Source organism: Alternaria arbusti, assembly GCF_024043155.1.
Source record: "Alternaria arbusti strain BMP 1465 chromosome Unknown scaffold_1, whole genome shotgun sequence".
NCBI lineage: Eukaryota > Fungi > Ascomycota > Dothideomycetes > Pleosporales > Pleosporaceae > Alternaria > Alternaria arbusti.
This window is the reverse complement of record NW_026249941.1, coordinates 3,087,964-3,105,106: the sequence shown is the minus strand read 5'-3', so window position 1 is coordinate 3,105,106 and position 17,143 is coordinate 3,087,964. Positions and strand designations below refer to the sequence as shown.

The 17,143-nt window shown below is 51.7% G+C and overlaps 9 protein-coding genes across 9 annotated transcripts; 4 read left to right on the top strand and 5 right to left on the bottom strand.

The window, feature by feature from the left end:
- Nucleotides 1-1,858: 1,858 nt before the first annotated feature.
- J4E86_001135 (uncharacterized protein) lies at nt 1,859-2,626 on the top strand (the record flags this gene model as incomplete). Its single annotated transcript, XM_051441705.1, has 3 exons — nt 1,859-1,890; nt 1,947-2,085; nt 2,138-2,626. 3 exons carry the CDS (start codon nt 1,859-1,861, stop codon nt 2,624-2,626), a joined length of 660 nt encoding a protein of 219 aa, XP_051307876.1.
- A 148-nt stretch (nt 2,627-2,774) lies between these two features.
- On the bottom strand, nt 2,775-3,464 carry J4E86_001134 (uncharacterized protein; the record flags this gene model as incomplete). Its single annotated transcript, XM_051441704.1, has 2 exons — nt 2,775-3,106; nt 3,155-3,464. The coding sequence occupies 2 exons, from the start codon at nt 3,462-3,464 to the stop codon at nt 2,775-2,777; spliced, it is 642 nt and encodes a 213-aa protein (XP_051307875.1).
- Nucleotides 3,465-4,188: 724 nt separating this feature from the next.
- J4E86_001133 (uncharacterized protein) lies at nt 4,189-5,139 on the top strand (the record flags this gene model as incomplete). Its single annotated transcript, XM_051441703.1, has 1 exon — nt 4,189-5,139. One exon carries the CDS (start codon nt 4,189-4,191, stop codon nt 5,137-5,139), a length of 951 nt encoding a protein of 316 aa, XP_051307874.1.
- A 594-nt stretch (nt 5,140-5,733) lies between these two features.
- On the top strand, nt 5,734-6,842 carry J4E86_001132 (uncharacterized protein; the record flags this gene model as incomplete). Its single annotated transcript, XM_051441702.1, has 2 exons — nt 5,734-6,607; nt 6,661-6,842. 2 exons carry the CDS (start codon nt 5,734-5,736, stop codon nt 6,840-6,842), a joined length of 1,056 nt encoding a protein of 351 aa, XP_051307873.1.
- Nucleotides 6,843-7,177: 335 nt separating this feature from the next.
- Nucleotides 7,178-8,971, bottom strand: J4E86_001131 (uncharacterized protein; the record flags this gene model as incomplete). Its single annotated transcript, XM_051441701.1, has 1 exon — nt 7,178-8,971. The coding sequence occupies one exon, from the start codon at nt 8,969-8,971 to the stop codon at nt 7,178-7,180; it is 1,794 nt and encodes a 597-aa protein (XP_051307872.1).
- A 965-nt stretch (nt 8,972-9,936) lies between these two features.
- Nucleotides 9,937-11,175, bottom strand: J4E86_001130 (uncharacterized protein; the record flags this gene model as incomplete). The annotated part of the gene is made up of 2 exons (XM_051441700.1): nt 9,937-10,852; nt 10,904-11,175. The coding sequence occupies 2 exons, from the start codon at nt 11,173-11,175 to the stop codon at nt 9,937-9,939; spliced, it is 1,188 nt and encodes a 395-aa protein (XP_051307871.1).
- Nucleotides 11,176-11,499: 324 nt separating this feature from the next.
- Nucleotides 11,500-12,277, bottom strand: J4E86_001129 (uncharacterized protein; the record flags this gene model as incomplete). The annotated part of the gene is made up of 2 exons (XM_051441699.1): nt 11,500-11,786; nt 11,851-12,277. 2 exons carry the CDS (start codon nt 12,275-12,277, stop codon nt 11,500-11,502), a joined length of 714 nt encoding a protein of 237 aa, XP_051307870.1.
- Nucleotides 12,278-12,468: 191 nt separating this feature from the next.
- On the bottom strand, nt 12,469-13,962 carry J4E86_001128 (uncharacterized protein; the record flags this gene model as incomplete). The annotated part of the gene is made up of 1 exon (XM_051441698.1): nt 12,469-13,962. The coding sequence occupies one exon, from the start codon at nt 13,960-13,962 to the stop codon at nt 12,469-12,471; it is 1,494 nt and encodes a 497-aa protein (XP_051307869.1).
- Nucleotides 13,963-14,782: 820 nt separating this feature from the next.
- J4E86_001127 (uncharacterized protein) lies at nt 14,783-17,003 on the top strand (the record flags this gene model as incomplete). Its single annotated transcript, XM_051441697.1, has 2 exons — nt 14,783-16,339; nt 16,404-17,003. 2 exons carry the CDS (start codon nt 14,783-14,785, stop codon nt 17,001-17,003), a joined length of 2,157 nt encoding a protein of 718 aa, XP_051307868.1.
- Between the last annotated feature and the right edge of the window lie 140 nt (nt 17,004-17,143).

Below are 17,143 nucleotides of genomic sequence, written 5' to 3'. Positions count from 1 at the left end.
TCGTCCAATATCACTTATCTAAGCAACATGTTTTTCGATGTTCTTTCATCAACAGCAAACCCGGACACCTACCGGTCCATTTTTTGGATGCACTCATTCCACGACACGGCTGGGCAACTATCACCAGCATCCTGGTGGTCATATCTTAAGGCCTTTGATATCCATGGTATCACATCAAATTCCATATTGATGGAAGGTCGTGGATGTCTCAACTTGCGTTCTCAGTGGTGCAGAGACGCGGAAGGTGGTGACGTCATAGCAGGGCGCGCTCAGGTCGAGCCACGAACCATCACTCTTACTCCGTCATTTCCGTCACCACAACGCGATGCGCTGGCTTTACTACGACTCTGACGCGTCTTATATGTCTTTACAGGACAACATGATATTTGACGCGCATTTGACACGCGAGCAGTGGCATCGTGTTCGCGTTCTACGGGTTATTGACTTCGAAACAGTCGCTAAGAGAACGCAGGTCGATGCATCACGTCCTAGCGAGCGCGCCTCCACTCGACCATGAACCAAACTCGTCGCATGCACATTGCGGAAGTGTCACCGCACGTCAATCACGACACATGACCTCGCGACCGCCTTCGCTGCTGCGGGGACCTTGTTAGCTTCAAAGGAGCTCTGACCGTCAGCCATGATGTCCGGAAAGAGTGAATGGCTAGACTGCAGCGACTGCAGCGAGAGTTGCTACGTCGGATCTCAGCAGAACCCTGCCTTTTATCGACACTTCTTTGCGAAACCCCTTTGTTTGTCAGTCAGTCATCACTTCAGAATACTTACACTCAACATACGCCGCTACATCCTAATCTACCTTGGTGGGCTTGGATACTTCAAAACCATCATCTACAATATGCGTACCCGACCCGACGTCTGCGAATGGTTCCGCGGCTGCCCGAACCCGGCTCTCATACACTACGCCTTCTCGGATATTTGGCTGTGCAGCTACTGCATTGGGGACACGCGAATGGAACTCCCTTTGTGTGCGAAAGATGGCTGGAGACGTGGCAGTTGCGTTGACACCGACAGTCAGCAATGGTTTTGCGACTCACATGCAGTTCGTTGCGAAGCCATCGTTGGGAGACCACAAGGTCAATCTATCGGGAATTCACATCGATGTATGCGTATTGGGGCTCTCTACGAAAGCAATGTGCTTGACCGGTACTATTGCATCGATCACATGCCAGACAATCAAGTCCTACATGATGCTGAGCCAGTTGCGAACGTGGCGATTAGCCCTCCGATGATCTCGCAGACTCTCCTCTCCACGCCACATCTCGCGGGTGTAGTCTCAGTGCTACGAGACCACCCAGCAACAGCAGTAGCTACACCACCCCTGGCAACTCATCACAATTTGGACATCTTTTCGGCTGTGGTGGATACGGAATGTTGCACTTGCTTCGAACCACAGCGGAGCATGCGTCGACTTATCGCCTGCAACCACATGTTCTGTGAAGATTGTTTGTCGAAGCAGATCAACGGGCCATATGCGAGGGCTCATGACTGTCCGCTTTGTCGGAAAGATATCTTTGATCTGAGAGGTACGGAGTAAGAGACAATTTGAATGTCGAATTATTAGATCGTGTGCTGCAGTGTAATCCTCGGCCTTCCTTTTGCTTCAACAAGACGTAGCCATCTGTTTCCAATCGTCTTGATTCTGGCTTGCAATGTATTGTTCATCAACTAGTGCTTTTCACCTCTGTCCTCTCTCACTTCACCATCCATGACTGTTTTTTTTTAGCGAGCGGGTCAAAGCGTCTTATCGCGTAACGTCTGCTTTCAGGGCATCTTCCACATTTACTCTCGCCAATACAGTCAACGACTTCTCTGAAACCCAAGCAGCAATCTCGACAAGATGGCGACATCATCACCGCTGGCGTATGCAACGTAAGTGATCACCACCGACCAGTATATTGGTCTTGCTGACTGGAAGTTTATTACAGCCTCTTCAACAACCCCACCTTCTCCGATATCAAGATCCGGCAGATCTGCGGCGATCGTGTTAAAGAGTACTTCGGACACAAGGCGGTGCTTTGTTGTCACTCAAAGTGGTTCATGCGGGCGCTGACCGGTCGCTTCAAGGTACGGGTCTAATCCGTGATCATACTGGTCATGTGCTAACATGAAGGTTCAGGAAGCTTCTGAGAGCGTCATCGAAATGAAGGACGACGACCCCGACCATTTCGAGATCATGCTGAAATTTCTCTACACGAACGAATATGAACTCTCAGTCGAGGAAATGGACGCACCACAGCTGGTCGAGAACTTCATCCACCCTGTTGGAGTGCATCTCCTAGCAGACAAGTACGAGATTGATGGCTTGTGTATTGCTGCGGCCAATGCCTTTGGTTGTCCCGATTCCTGGGAGCACAGCGACTGTTGTTTCAAGATCGACACGGATGGGCTAAATCAAGTGGTCGGTGTGCATTACGGTGCTTGCGCACTTGTCGGTTCTGACATGGGCGGCCGCATTGTCAACTACATGTTTCGACATTGCAAGACGACCGACATGGCTATGCAGATCGGTCACCTTGTCCACAGCTTCCCCGCATTTGGCGCGGACATCGTGATAGCAGAGCTGAGACTCAGATGCTTGGGACAATGTGCAAAAAAGCACAAATAGGTATCTGGCGAGATGAAGACGGTCCCTACGACGTACAGAAAGCCGAGCATGACATGTAATCTTACAGCCAGAGAATGTATCGTATTCCATGACTGACCTTGGCTGGACAGACACAAGTATGTTTAGTTACCCAAAATCAGCCTCCGATCTAGCGTTGAACATCCAATATGCTGCTGCCCTCCCACTGACCCCACAACTTCCGCATAACACCCTGCCTCTCCATCGTGTCCTGCAGATCCTTCAGCGCAGCAAGCCTTCCACTCCCATCCTTCATCTTCCAGTTCCAGCCCTCCGAGCGGCCAGACATGACGAGCTCCCACTTCGCCTTGTTGTCAACCGGCTGCACATGCGCACCAGGCTCGCTATACACCGTGACCACATCGCGAGCTTGCAGAAAGGCGAAGTTGGATGTACCCTGCATGCATTCGCGGATCTCGAGGACCTTGAGGGCGAGATGCGGGTTATAGACGCGCGCAGTATCTGGTCATGTTAGTTTCGTATCAGTGAAGTGACAATGTAACAACGTACTGAGGATACCAATCTTCATTTCATCAGCCACATCCGCAACAGCGACCTCCTTCCCCTCGTGACCCGTCTTCTCAACCATCCTCACGTTGATCTGGCGGCCGCCCACCTTGCTCCAACACAGCTCTTGTACCGCGCGCTCAGCCTCTCCCTCTCCAGCGATCTTGACGAATGTGCGTAGCGGATAAGCGAGGTTCTTGACGTTGGGGAGCGCGAAGTCGGGCGAGATCGTGAAGTCCTGGAAGAGCAAGATCATGTCGCGGTGGGTGAGCTTTGGTGGGTAATTGGAAAGCTCGATGGTGGTCCAAGACATGTTGGAGACTGAGGGTGTGGGAGAGGGAGTTGGTGTAGGTGGTGTGATTGTTATGGTGATTGGGTGAGGGAGTGGGAATCGAGGTGGGGCGAGGCGGTCTAGGTGCAGTGAGCGGACGGTCTTGGTGAAGATCTGGTGAGCGAGATTGGTCGGCTCGTCCGTTTGCGCTTGCGGTGTAGTCATTTTGGTCTACGATTTGTGATTAGTAGTGTAGGGGGAAATGCTGTTCAATGGCAAAGAGGTTCTGGTGTTGCGGTTATGTGAGAGGTTGAGATGCTAGGTTCAAAACTGCTCGGAGTTTACTATCTACTAGATGATGATATCCTCAGTCACTTTCACATCGAACTCGCATTCACCACTTCAATTGAGAAACGGTGGGAAGGAAAAAAGTGCTTAGGATCATGACGTATCTAGGCAACTACATCGTCTTTTCGTAGGTATATCTCAGTGATGATCAAGTAGCGTGGCGATAGTCGGACTACCAGCATCTTACTACCGTCCACAGCAAAGGGCTGTGAAGCTACCAGGCACTCTTATCGTCCCGACCTCCGTTTTCAATTGACGTCATGTAGTTGGCAACTCGACTTGATCCTTTTCGTGAAGGGGAGGAGTGAGGAGGAGGCGCGTGCCCACGTGGTGAAGTGGGGCCATGATCTGACGCGTAGTAGTCCATTCGTCGCACAGCCTTTCGACACCGCTCCCAACCGCGAACAGCAACGACAAGATGGAAAGCGTCTACGTACCGCCACACCTTCGGAAGAAGGTAGAGCCCACAGCGGTATCAGACGTGCCCACGACACCCGTCGCAATACCATCAGCGGTGCCCAGCTGGAAGTTCCAAGAACGGTCCGATGACAACTTGTACACCGTCCAGGAAATCCACAACTACTTCTGGGGAGAGGGTGCCGTCACCGAAGATGCACATAACGCTACCCTCCATTCCTCCGCGACAAACCCGAACAGTCTATCGTGGGTGCTGTTGTTCAATGGCGCGAACCCGAAGTGGGACGAGGACGGAGTTATATTCGTCAAGAGCAACCTGAACCTTCTCACGGTAGCCACACCTCATTCCGAGCCTAAAACAGTAATCGCCGTCGCAGTACCCGCACAACGATTAGACAAACCGGGTGAAGAGGGAGGTGTCATGCTACCAACGAGCAGCGAAGTCGCAGACGAGGATTACGAGGAGGGTTCATCGAATGGAACACCGGAGCGCACCACCACTGAGCCGCTATCGAATCACCACAGTGAGAGAGTTCTCATCGACTACTCTCCAATCGCCGTCTTCTCTCAGCCTGTCCGGAGTGCTAGCCGATCATTCAAGTTCATCGGATGGTACGAGATTGAACACTTACAAATCCTCGAGCCTGGTTCCCAAGGGCTGCTTCACATGTTGTGGGACAAGTGGAAGACGAAGGACAAATATGGCAACTATGTACCAAGACAGCGAGGCTCCGTCAATTGGATGAAGAGCATGTCTTACTCGTGGGCTGTTGTCCAGATGAAGAAAGACGAGGAAGCTACGATGAGCAAAGGGGAACCGAAGATTGAGCGAAGGGAAGATGACGAGGATATGTCAGGGAAGAACGGAAGACAGAGCGTCAACGAGATGCTTGCCAAGATGAGGCTCGAAGGAGAAGGCAAACTGCTGGCGCCCGAGGAAGAGAAGACTTGAGAACGCTTGCTGCGGACTGATCTGTGTATGATTGGATTATCGAAACGACATCGCACAGCAGCGATGTGATGCAAATGCAATGATGGGCGAAATAGTGTCAACTTCAGATACTAATCGAGGTAGTGACACCGAGCTTGTAGTCATCTGCTCAATATGAGAAGCCCTTCTTGTACCGTAGCGTCTACTCAAAGATCCCTGTCATCTTATCCACGTCCTCTCCCATCGACATCCATGTGTTGTGTATCTGTCCTTGAAACATTGAAGATAGAAAAGTGGCATGAGTGATGTTTAGCCGGATGAGGCAGCCGCGTCCAAAATGCGGAGGTCGACGCGCTCCGATTGGTAGTGTCGGAGAAGGCCGATGGTGGGGCTGCCGCGGGGTATCGTCACCACTTGGGATACCATTGCCGTCCGGCTCATTGCTTATCGGCAATTTATCGTCTTTTTAATTCTGTTTCCTTATTGTGCGCAGAGTCAATTGCTTGAGTTACGAACGCTCCCTTCACTGCCCAGTTGCCACAGCCATCTCCTTATCCCGAAATAACAGCGCCGATCACCCAAGCAGCACCCCACCAAACCCCTGAACGCGGCGAAATGACCGAGTCAATCCCCAAAACGCAAACCGCAGGCTGGATCCAAGACCCCGGTCCGGATTGCGTCCTCCAAATCCGAAATGACGTCCAAGTGCAATCCCCTTCGGCCGGCGAGCTCCTCGTAAAGCTCGAATACAGCGGCATATGCCACAGCGACTGCCACAACCTCGTTTCGCCTGGGAAATACACTAAGGTGCCTGGGCATGAAGGAGTGGGCACTGTCGTATCGCTGGGTCAGGGGGTGTCAGAGGACCTGCTGGGAAAGAGGGTGGGCATAAAGTGGCTGTGGAATGCGTGTAAAGAGTGCAGTAGCTGTAAACAAGGCAAAGAGAACCATTGCGCCAAGCAGAAGAATACTGGAAGAAGCGTCTGGGGTACTCTACAGCAGTACGTGGTCGCGGATGCGGAATTTGTCACTATGATCCCGGAAGGAGTTAAGAGCGAGATCGCAGCGCCACTCCTTTGCGCAGGTCTCAGTCTCGCGGGCGCTGTGTCCAAGCTGACACCAGAGGTCAACCCCGGTGACTTCGTCGCTATAATTGGTGCTGGAGGAGGTCTTGGACATATCGGTGTGCAGATTGCTACCATCAAGGGATACAAAGTCATTGCGATTGACAGCGGTGCCGAGAAAGAGAAGCTCACGAAAGAGATGGGCGCGGTAGCGTTTGTGGACTACGCCAAGCAAGACGTGTTGCAAGCCGTGCGAGATCTGACGGATGGAGAAGGCGCGCATGGTGTCATCTGTGTTGCAGGTAGCGAAAGAGCGTATCTTCAAGCTCCTGCTTTGGCAAGGAACAGTGGCGTGTTTGTTTGCGTGGGGCTTCCGCCGGATACGTTCATGTTTCCTATGAGCCCGATCCACATCGCGAATAGAGGTATGTTCTTGCACCGATTTCGGTTGCAACAGGACTCGTGCTGACATAACCAGGACTTGTCATCAGAGGATCCTCAACCGGTAGCGCCAAGCAAATGGATGAACTGCTACAGATGGCTTTGGAGGGCAAGATCACACCAAAGGTTGAAGTTTACGACTTTGCCGACTCACCGAAGATTCTTCAGGAGTTGCAGCGTTATGAGGTTACGGGTAGGAAGGTGGTACGGGCACCGTAAAAGTTTGGTCAAGATTTTCGGAGTGTAGTAGTTGAGCGCGTGCATTAAGGTGGTGTTGCGCATGTGCGCGGTGTGGCGTTGAAGCTGATCAAAGCACGGAGTTTAGCATGTAACAGTGTGAGAGCGATGCATGACGAGGAGTTGAGGGCTTGTCGTGGAGTAGGAGCTAGAGTATAGGGTGTGTTGAAGGCGCAATGTGATACCCTTGTAAAAGATTCGGGCTGTAGAGGAGCGCGATCATGACGAATGCCTTATCCTGAGCTTGCTAAGACGCTATACGGGTCGTCCGGACATCCCCATGCTATCGCGTACATTAATCATTACATGAATGTCGACTAATACCAGTCTCCGCTCTCTTCGTTTGCCTTCACGTCCATAGGATTCATACTCATAATCCGCTGCCCGGGTATCGTGTCCGTGAACGCACTCTCAAACACACCACTAACAGCTCTTCGTCCAATCTCCTTGAAACTGTCGTATTCCTGGTTATCACCAGTGATAGCACTCCATTCAGGGTCCTCGGGGCTGCGCGCAGGACCTAGATCACTCCATCGCGTTACGATGAGAGCTTGCTTGAAGCGCTCAGGGCCGTTGCCGCGCACGCTCTTGTCTTCAACAAGTTTGAGTTCGAATAGGTATTCTGTCGGGCATCTGGGACAGCGGCGCATCGGTCGGCATATAGAACAGAGGTTCACCATGCCAACAGCCTTTTTTCCTAGGCTGCGTTCGCGGAACTTGTCGAGAGCGGTCGTTTCGGATTCGTGTGTATGGGGAATATGTGACAGTGCACATTTAGGTATCGATGTTAGCAGCCCGTGCTTCCAATGTGCGCAAACGCTGAAGTAGGGGGTGAAGTCTCCACGGCTGAACAAAAGCATACGCTTTGCTGCATCTGTCATCCCCCCTTCCACGTACTGTTGTGATCGGATTCGCATCAATAGGTGACCTTTGTCTGTCATGTGATAGGTAGAATCATGCCTCCAGGTCGAGTAGGTGTCTTTCCAACGGCGGCCTAGCGACTGGTGAGGAACGCCGTAATCTGCGCCGTAAGCCCAATGGCGTCGGGCTAATTGAGCGAATGCGAACGGTAACGTGCGACCATCGCTGATACGGAGCCTTGGTGGAGGAATGTGAACGTTGGTTCGATTGGGGCACTCAAAGAGTGGGTTGAGAACATTCGGAGGTTTCATTGTCTCCATACCAGGCTGAATGCGCAAATGCCACTGTGCGCATGGGAAACAGAAAAGATGGCGTGGCATCTTGTGGTCCATGGAAAGTAGAAAGTCGAGCCGTTGCGGCCGGTGGAGCGGATCCATGAGCAATTTGTATGGGTGCCTGCCTAGTCGAGCGTACATAGTCCGGCATGTAGAAGATAGGTTCGCAACTTCGAGTGGTGATAGGAAGTCTGCAACATGAAGCCACACTTCAGGTGATGCGCTACCGAGTAATGCTGTTCCGTCGGGCTTCGTAGGATCATAGAGTAAAGATACATCATCCCGTTCTTCCTCAATCGTATCAACACCATCAATGTATGTGAAAGCATGCATCATGTCTGTCAGGTCTTTTCTTTCTCCCGTATCTTTGTCAAGGACGTCGTCGGCTCTGACAGCCTTTGAAGGCGCTCGATGAGACTTGGTCAGCTTTGAAGGCTGCGATCTCGATGGCGCGTATGGTAAAGTCTGCTCATTGCCCGACTGTGGTATTGATGCAGACCTCGAGCTGTGTGATTGATATAAAGGTGCGGCATATTGTGGTTGTCCTTCTGAGTTGCGGCGGTAATCGGCTGCTTGTTGCCCAGGTTGTAGGTAGGCGTTGCTGGTGTCCATGAGAGCATTAACAGCAGCATATGGATGATCACGCAACGCATGCGGCGCAAGGCCAGTGATGTCTTCATTGGTAGGTAAGCCAAAACTTTTGTCTGAAAGATCGGTTCTCTCGTTCGTGAAGCTGCCAGAATCTTGGCGGTTGGGATTCGCCACGTTGGTGGTCGAGTCAAGCTTTCCGAGCATATCGCTTCGTGATCCCTTCTTGGAAAGTTTCTTCCGCGTAGCCGGCTCTTTTGGTTGTTTCCCTGATCGCATGCCAAAAATGGCGCGCAAGCCGCTTTTCTTGGTTTCCTGTTCCGCCATAGTGGAGAGAGCTGCAGCTAGTCGTGCAGGTGATTAGGGGATGTCGCTGAACTCAAGACGGAGGATGAGGCTCGGTCGATACAGATGATGGACAGTATGGTATGCGCAGGTGGTACTGATACGGTTCCCCAGAGAAATCGGTTGTCAAAAGATGTTTATCGAAATTGCAGCAGGGTGGATGATCATCGTCATAGCGTGGCGGCTCGTTTCGGCAGAGGATCCGTACTCATCCGCTCAATTCGTCCACTAGTGAGCTCAGTCTGTGGGTACGCATGTCGTCATGGGTGAAGTGTGCATGCGATGAGGTGCAGTCCAGACCGCTTAAAGATCACGATGTTGGAGCTGGCAATGCGCGATGGGATTGTGGGCACGCGTAAGGTGCGCGACATGCATTGACCATCTGACGTAATCCGCTAGAGGTTTGCCGATCCCCTTTAGTCTCCACCAGACCCAACCTCCTCGTCAACGAAGAACAGCATGCGCCTTTGACCCGACTACAGTCCGGTCTTGTTTGGCGCCTTACGGGCAGTAGCTCCCCGCTTCTTATTGAGAGCAAATGGCAATTTGGATCACTCGAGCACGTTCGAAAGCGACGCACATGGACAACCAGTTGATCAGAGCTTTTGTTCGAATTGGCGGATTTTAGACGTTCAAAGCAGATGAGCATGTACAGCATTGCACTCGGCAATTGAGCATCGCAAAGACCCGATCAGGAGCGCGAAAGGACTGTCGCTCCAGACATACCCGCTCTTAACCACCACGATAATCATTCCCAGCCAAACCTTTCACCTTTTCTTGCCTATCCTCTGTACGTCGAAACAATCGGCCCGCACGATCCGAACCCACTTTACCGTTCGAAGATATCAGTCAATACCAAGCTTGGAGACAGCTGCCGAAAGCTCATCTTCCTGAGGCCCATCGCCCGCAGGTTGTGTTGTAGGACGTCGCACAATTCTACCCAAGTCTCAGCGGAGAACCTCGATGGCATCGCGATCCTGTACTGACTGCATACAGCTCTGGATACTGAGATCATGTAGCAGAGCCGTCAATCGACCACATTGATGAGTATCAGCCATAGCGTCAAGCGCCGGTGCAACAGGACGGATAAAGCCGACCAGTATCTCCAAGTTCTTGTGCAAGAAAAGATGCTCTGACTGCATTATGACCTCTATCATGTCGAGCGTAACGGTCTGTACCCAGGTTGGAGCGTCAATCTTCATGGCTCCAGAGATGCTCTTGAGCAAACGTTCGATAGCTGGCAATTCCCAATTCGGTGTTGTGGTGAACAGCTTCCAGCTGGTTTTGATCTCCTGGTCGAGCTTCTGAAGTGGAATGAGGCTGAATCGACCCTCGCTGTATACGTAATGGAACTCAGGAGAGTCTATATGCTCGCCCACAGTATCCTCTGTATAGTTCTGGTAGAGGTTGGACCGCCCCAGTTCGTTGCACATGAGCTCTAGTTCGGCCTTCTCCTCATCCGTCTTTTCATAGTCCGCCGCTTTCAAAGCCTGTAGGATGTCGGTGACGCGGCTAGATTGCGAGCTCTCGTCTGCGGTATCAAGCAGAGGGATGACTTTGTATGCGAAGGTAGCGAATGTATCGAAGTTATTGTGGAACGGCAGGCAGGGTGACGTAGCCATCTTCTCCAATAAACCGCACCCCAGATGCCTCGCTATCGCCAATCCGCGATGTTCAACCGGAAAGGCTCTGAAAAAGCACAGTGAGAACTCCAGGACGTTGATTGATTCAGGTGCCCATTCCGACTTGGCAATGAACTGTCCAGCAACTTCGAGAATGTACAGGCCGGCGATGTCGGCGCCCATGAGCCTTTTGACGAAGACTTCGAGCTCCAGATCCGGATCGATTGCGGTGAACAGTGCCCTAGTGCCGTCAAGTTAGCCGTGGACTATTACACCCCGACTAATATCTTACCTGTAGAACTTTACGCCTATTGCTATGGCCCAGCTCGATCGACTCACAATCCTGGCGTTGACGACTTCAACGAGGCGGTGAAGTTTCGATAGGTCTCTGCCGACAAGTGCGAGGAGCAGCTCAACTTGATAGCGTATTGTGCTTTCCGGGGTCTGACCATCTATGGAGGTAACGATATCGCGGACAGCCTCAGTGAATTCGAAATGCTCTTGGTATACGTCGCTTGGAAGCTGCGCGGACAAGTCGATAGGTGGCCCCGTAGCTGCAGCCATCTTGTCGTAATGTTCTGGATGCGTGAGATCAGTAATGCGTGCGAGGTAATTCTACGCGTCGAGGTGGTGCGACTCGACACAATGGGCAGGAGCAAAGAATGAAGGCTTGGCGTTGGGCGCAGGGTCAGGGTCTGGCACACTGGCGGCGAAGGTGCGGCTACGATAGTGACACATGGTAGTAGTACATTGGCTGCTGAGAACAATCGCAGCAGCCAACTATCCGATGTGTTCCTATAGTACAAGAAGCCAAAGCTGTCTGCCAATCGTGCATGATAATCAAGCCTTTCACAATTTGCGTTATGTCAGATCTTTCCAAGGTTGCTGTCACATGGCCCAACCCTTCTCCCTCAGAGCGATGAGTCCTGTAACCTTGATCTTGGACATGAGATCCTGGTCCGTCATCACTGTGCGCTCCCGCACCTTCTCCAACACCCGTGTAAGCTCCACTTCAGTAGGCGGATTCTCATCCAGTCCACGCGCAACGAACTCCACGTACTCGCTGAAGAAGTCGACATTGTTGTTGCTGTACAGATGCTCTGCATTGACCATCATGTCTAGGATCCAGATGTTTGTCTTATGTGACATGAGAAGAGGTGATGAATTTGCGTCGGCTTCAGAGGTAGAGGTACAAAGTCACTATATGTCTTACATGCACTTCGTAGAGGCAAGACTTACCTAGTTCAGCGAGGAGCCACATGCGCGGTTGGCACCATGCGGCTTTCTGCATGTCGGCTTGAAAGTCGGCCAGCGAGCGGTTGTAGATGTAGTGCTGGACGAGGCGCGGGCCAGAGCGTAGCTTGTTGTTGCCATCGGGGAGGACGTTTGGGTCGGCCAGTGTTGCTGGGATGAGAAGGCAGAGATAATTGAGGAGCTTGACTGCGACAAATACCCAGTTCCTGTCTTCCATGGCACTCGCGTAAATGATGTCAACCGTGTACTTCAGCTTGGCTGGGTCCGCGTCGATATTGGCGGTCACCTCGCGCATGACGGCTTCAGCAGTCTCGTCCAACACGTTCACTGAGATGTTGAAGATCAGGTGGACGACCGCCATGCGGAACATGTCGGTAAAGACGAGCGAAGGAGCGATGATCGGGGCGTTCATGTTGAATTGAGACGAGTGCAGGTGGTGTGGTATTGCGGTGTTGTGGATGTAGAATGGTTGGTGTGAGCAAGTTTTAGGCAGGCAGCAAGCTTTGCACTGGAAACTCTTCGAGGTCGCACAAATCGTCTCGACAGGGTCTTTTGACTAATGCAAATTGAACATGACTTTGTTGCTCGCAGAAGAGATTTTCTTCAGCTTCTCGACCTCCACGTAGAGTTACGCGCGATCATATAATCTTTGCTTTGAATGGCCTTCCAGATGCCCCAAAATCCGCCTAATGGCCAGATGCCTCTCAGTCTCAATCCCATATCCTTGTTTGCCATACTCGTGTACTTTTCGATATCGACGTGCACTTTGTCATACGCCTCAGGTAGCATCTCCGCGTTGTACTTCTTCCTCAACCCTTGGTGCCATTTATGATCGAATTGTGCCCAAAAGTCATCTTTACTGTAGTAGGTCTGCGCATACAGCCACTTCATACCGCCCATCTCGCCAAGCGTCTTCTCCAGCGCACGGTTCTTCTGCAAGTAGGTGACAGGGTCTTTAGGACCAAACCCCCAAAGACCAATATTCAGCATTTGATCTGACTTCAGGGCGCCTTTGGTGTGAGGGTGCATAGTCGGTTGGGGGCTTTGCTTCAACGGGCAGAGCCAAAGAGGCCAGATACCAAACGCCTTGTCGGTATAGTCGATGAACTTTTCGGCGTTAGGGTAGGGTAAAGCCATGTCTTGGACGATATAGCGTGTCGCAATCCCAGACGCATGAAGAGCTCGGTAGAGCATGCGCGTATGGAGGAAGTCGTCCAGGAACCAGCGAGTGTACTTGTTGAAGGGAAAGCGCATGTAGCTGAAAGCGGACCGACCAACCCAAAAGCCACCACGATCGTAGCGGAACATGTACTCAGCTAAGGGTATGTACTCCACCACTGGCTTGGTAGAATTCCGTGTAGCGGCTTCAACATGCAGATAGAACCACGGATCCCACGGATTACTGAAAGTCTGCGGCTTGGTGTTGGGTGGCAGATCATCTGTCATTTCGCCTGTGACGATCGCACCGTGTTCCTTGCTGAACAAGACGCCATCAACATAGTCGTTCCTCTCGCCTTTCTCACCACGTGTATGATCTTCGACTTCCTTGACGGCTTGAGCAACGCTACGTGTAGGATAGTATGTTGTCTTGACATATTTCTTCGCCTCGATGAGCCTCAAATCGACAAGCGTAGTAACCCCCAAGGTACCGACAGCGCCAGCAGCCCCTCTGAACAGGTCCTCATTCTTCTTCTCGCTAGCTTTGACGACTTCACCGTTGGCCATGACCATCTCTACCTCATTGATAGTGCGATCGAAGAACCCAAACTTGAAGCTACTACTCTCGCCAGCTGTACCCGCATACCCACCACCAACAGTGATACCAGGGAACTCCATCACGACTGGTGGCACAAGACCATGCGGTAGCGTAGCTTCTACAAGCCGATCCATAGGTACGTTTGGCTCGACAAGAGCTGTCTTGCTCTCCGTATCAACGCGTATGACATTCCGAAGAGCGCTGATGTCTACGACATGCTTCTTAAGATTCGGACGCGTGCTGTTTGTCGAGCCGTGAGATATCCGGAAGGGTTCTTTGCGCGTAAAGTAGTCTTTGACTTTGGATGCGACTTGCGCAACGACGCGCTGATGGCGATCCATCTTTGCGGGAGAAAAAAGAAATGAGAACGCCTGGAAATGCCAATGCTATTGATACATGATGTGAACTTTCGATGTGTGGTTGAGGGCGCGCGACTGCCGCTCGAAGTCGGGACAGACGCAGATTTTCTCCGATGCGCTAAACTTCACTCATGTGGCTAGCGCTCCCTGAACACCTTCCAAGGTTCCACCCGATCACATCACTTCTGTCGCTCGCGTCTTGTCGTTACTCCGATATCGTCTGCATTCTATGCGCATCCCAATTCCGCCAGCTGTACTCAGGCGTTGCTTGCTATCACGATCTGATGAGCTCACGGCATCACCTAGAGAGCCTCGACATACGGCCGGTCTATGACCTCATGATATTTCTGGAAAAGAAAGGCAGAAGGTGTCCTACGTAAGGGAATAAACGAACGAGCGTGGAATTGATCACGTGGAGAACCTCTCTGCAATACGGATAAGCCTGTCATCGCTGTATGCACCGTCGCGGTTCCATAGACTGGGAACACATTCTTCCTGAAATGGTTTAGACCGTTCCCAAGCGAATTTATCGCATACGTCCTCAGAGCTAACAACAAGTCATATCTTGCGACAACGCGTCCCTTCGTATTCATCACCGCCGTTCCGCTTGATAGCCAAGATGACTCCTCTTTTCGGCTTTCACTTCTTATCATTTGCCGCCATTTGTGCTCCCTGCGGAGGTTACATCGGCCTTGCAGAAGCGGGGCGAGTAACAAACAGCCAAGACATGGTATCTTCATGCTGTTAAATGTTCACGACACCTAACCGAGTGCGCGATCACTTGTATCGTCCCATACCGACCATGTTGATTTTGGTGTTGTCGCAGTTGATCGGCCTCGTCACCGCACTGCAGCCTCTTCCGCCTGTCTCACCACGCTACAGCAACAGCGATGACCTCGGCTTCTCTATCGGCACAGATACAGGAAAGATATACATCGATAGAAGTTTCTCCACAAAGAGAGACTCCGAAGGTCTGACGCTCATACCGCCAACCGCCTATGAGTTCGCTGAAACATTCCGCTCCGACGTCTCATCACTATTTGGTGGTTCCTGGACTCTGGAGCAAGTAGACGACTTCCCACTCACTGGCATCCATATCGGCCCGATTCGAGACAGCAATCTCTCATTGACATACGAGAACGGACATCCTACAGAAGAAGGATACGAGCTTGAGGTTACTAATGGCACTGTATACATAGGCGGAGCAGGTGCGAGAGGCATGTTCTGGGGAACGCGCACCCTACTGCAGAAGCTCCTGATCGACGACCGCTCTCTCATGGCGGGTCGGATAGTTGATGCGCCTGCATACAGCACACGAGGGTTCATGCTCGACGCGGGTCGTAAGTGGTACGATAAGAACTTCCTGAAAGAGCTCTGCACATATGCCTCTTTCTTCAAGATGTCAGAGTTCCACTATCACTCTAGCGACAACTATCCCTTGAACCGTGGGCGCAATGAGACGTGGCAGGATGTGTTCTCACACTTTTCGCTATATCCGGAAGAAAATGTAGAACTGCAGGCCATCATCCAGCGCCCCAACGAGACACTTTCACGCGCTGACTTCGAAGACTTCCAAACTCATTGCGCACAACGTGGTGTCACCGTCATTCCCGAGATCGAAGCACCAGGCCATGCCTTAGCGATTACGAAATGGAAGCCTGAGTTAGCGCTAGCAAAGAAGGACCTGCTCAATCTGACCCATCCGGACGCAATCCCGACAGTCAAAGCCATCTGGTCCGAGTTTCTTCCATGGTTTCAAACTAAGGAAGTACATATCGGCGCTGATGAATACGACTCCGAGCTAGCGGACGACTACATCAACTTCGTAAACGAGATGGCCGAATTCATCAACAGTACTTCTGGGAAGCGCGTACGTATCTGGGGCACTTACGAGCCATCCGAGAACCTCACCATCTCGAAAGACATTATAGTACAGCACTGGCAGTACGGTCAATCTGACCCACTCGAGCTCCAGAACGATGGATACGATATGATCAACTCTGAGGATTGGTGGGCATACATGAGTCTCAAGAACGATCACATGCCCATCCTCCCGGCACCATACCCGCAGTTCTTCAACAATACGCGCACGATGAACTTTGCCAACGTACCAGGATGGCAGTGGGAACCATCTCTCTACAATCCAGTCAACACCACAGAGCAGCTGGAGCCCAGGGCTAGCGGCAACAAAGGCGCTATTCTTGCAGCTTGGAACGATAACGGTGCGGATGCAACTGCGCAGCTGGAAGCCTACTATGCGATGCGAGAGGGTATACCTGTCGTGGCGGCGCGTGCGTGGTCTGGTGTGCGAGGTGCGAAGATTGAGCCAGACGAATTGGCGGACAGCATTGCGCTCTTGGTATGTCCATGCATAATGAGATATTAACACATATTGACCTGGTGGCTAACACAAGTTTTGCTAGGCAACTAAAGCTCCGGGACAAAACTTAGATCGCCGTTTTACGAGCACGAGCATAGATACGAAAAGCTCAGCGCTGGTATCATGGACGCGAAACTCTTCCAGTAACAGCAACGCGACATTAGGAATGGGCTCATACGGACCACCGTACACCCTGACCCTAAACGTATCCTCATTCTTCACCTTGACCGGCCCTGATACCTCGCTCTCTATCGCTACTCTTCCAAACAACTCCAGTGATAGCATCACAACACTCATGTTCACCACAGCCGATGGCTTCGAGTATCCTCTACGTTCCGTGTCTCCGGTTGATGGCCACGATACTGGACATCCGGGTCGTATATGGACCAACCAGACGACATCCTCCCATGAACCTGTGCCGATTACACTGCCCGCAAATTTGCGCATTGAGACCGACATTGTTAGCGGTAGTCGGGTGTGGGTCAATGAAACATTCGCGGGTCGGTTCGAGGTGTTTGTGTTTGGGGGACGGAATACGCTGTTTAGCTGGAGTCCGATGGCTCTTGTTGCGCCGGTGGAAGTGGTAGATGGTGGTGTTGATAGTTTGATGCTTCAGACTGGCGTTGCGCTAGGTGCGTTATAGGAGGATGTAATGCAGTTGACGCAATATAGAAATTGCGGACACTATACACGATGTAATGAGATTTGGATAGACAAGCTTGATAGGCTTTGGGTCCTCGCATCAATGTTATTCATCAACGGTAGCCCGAGCATGTTTTTTGA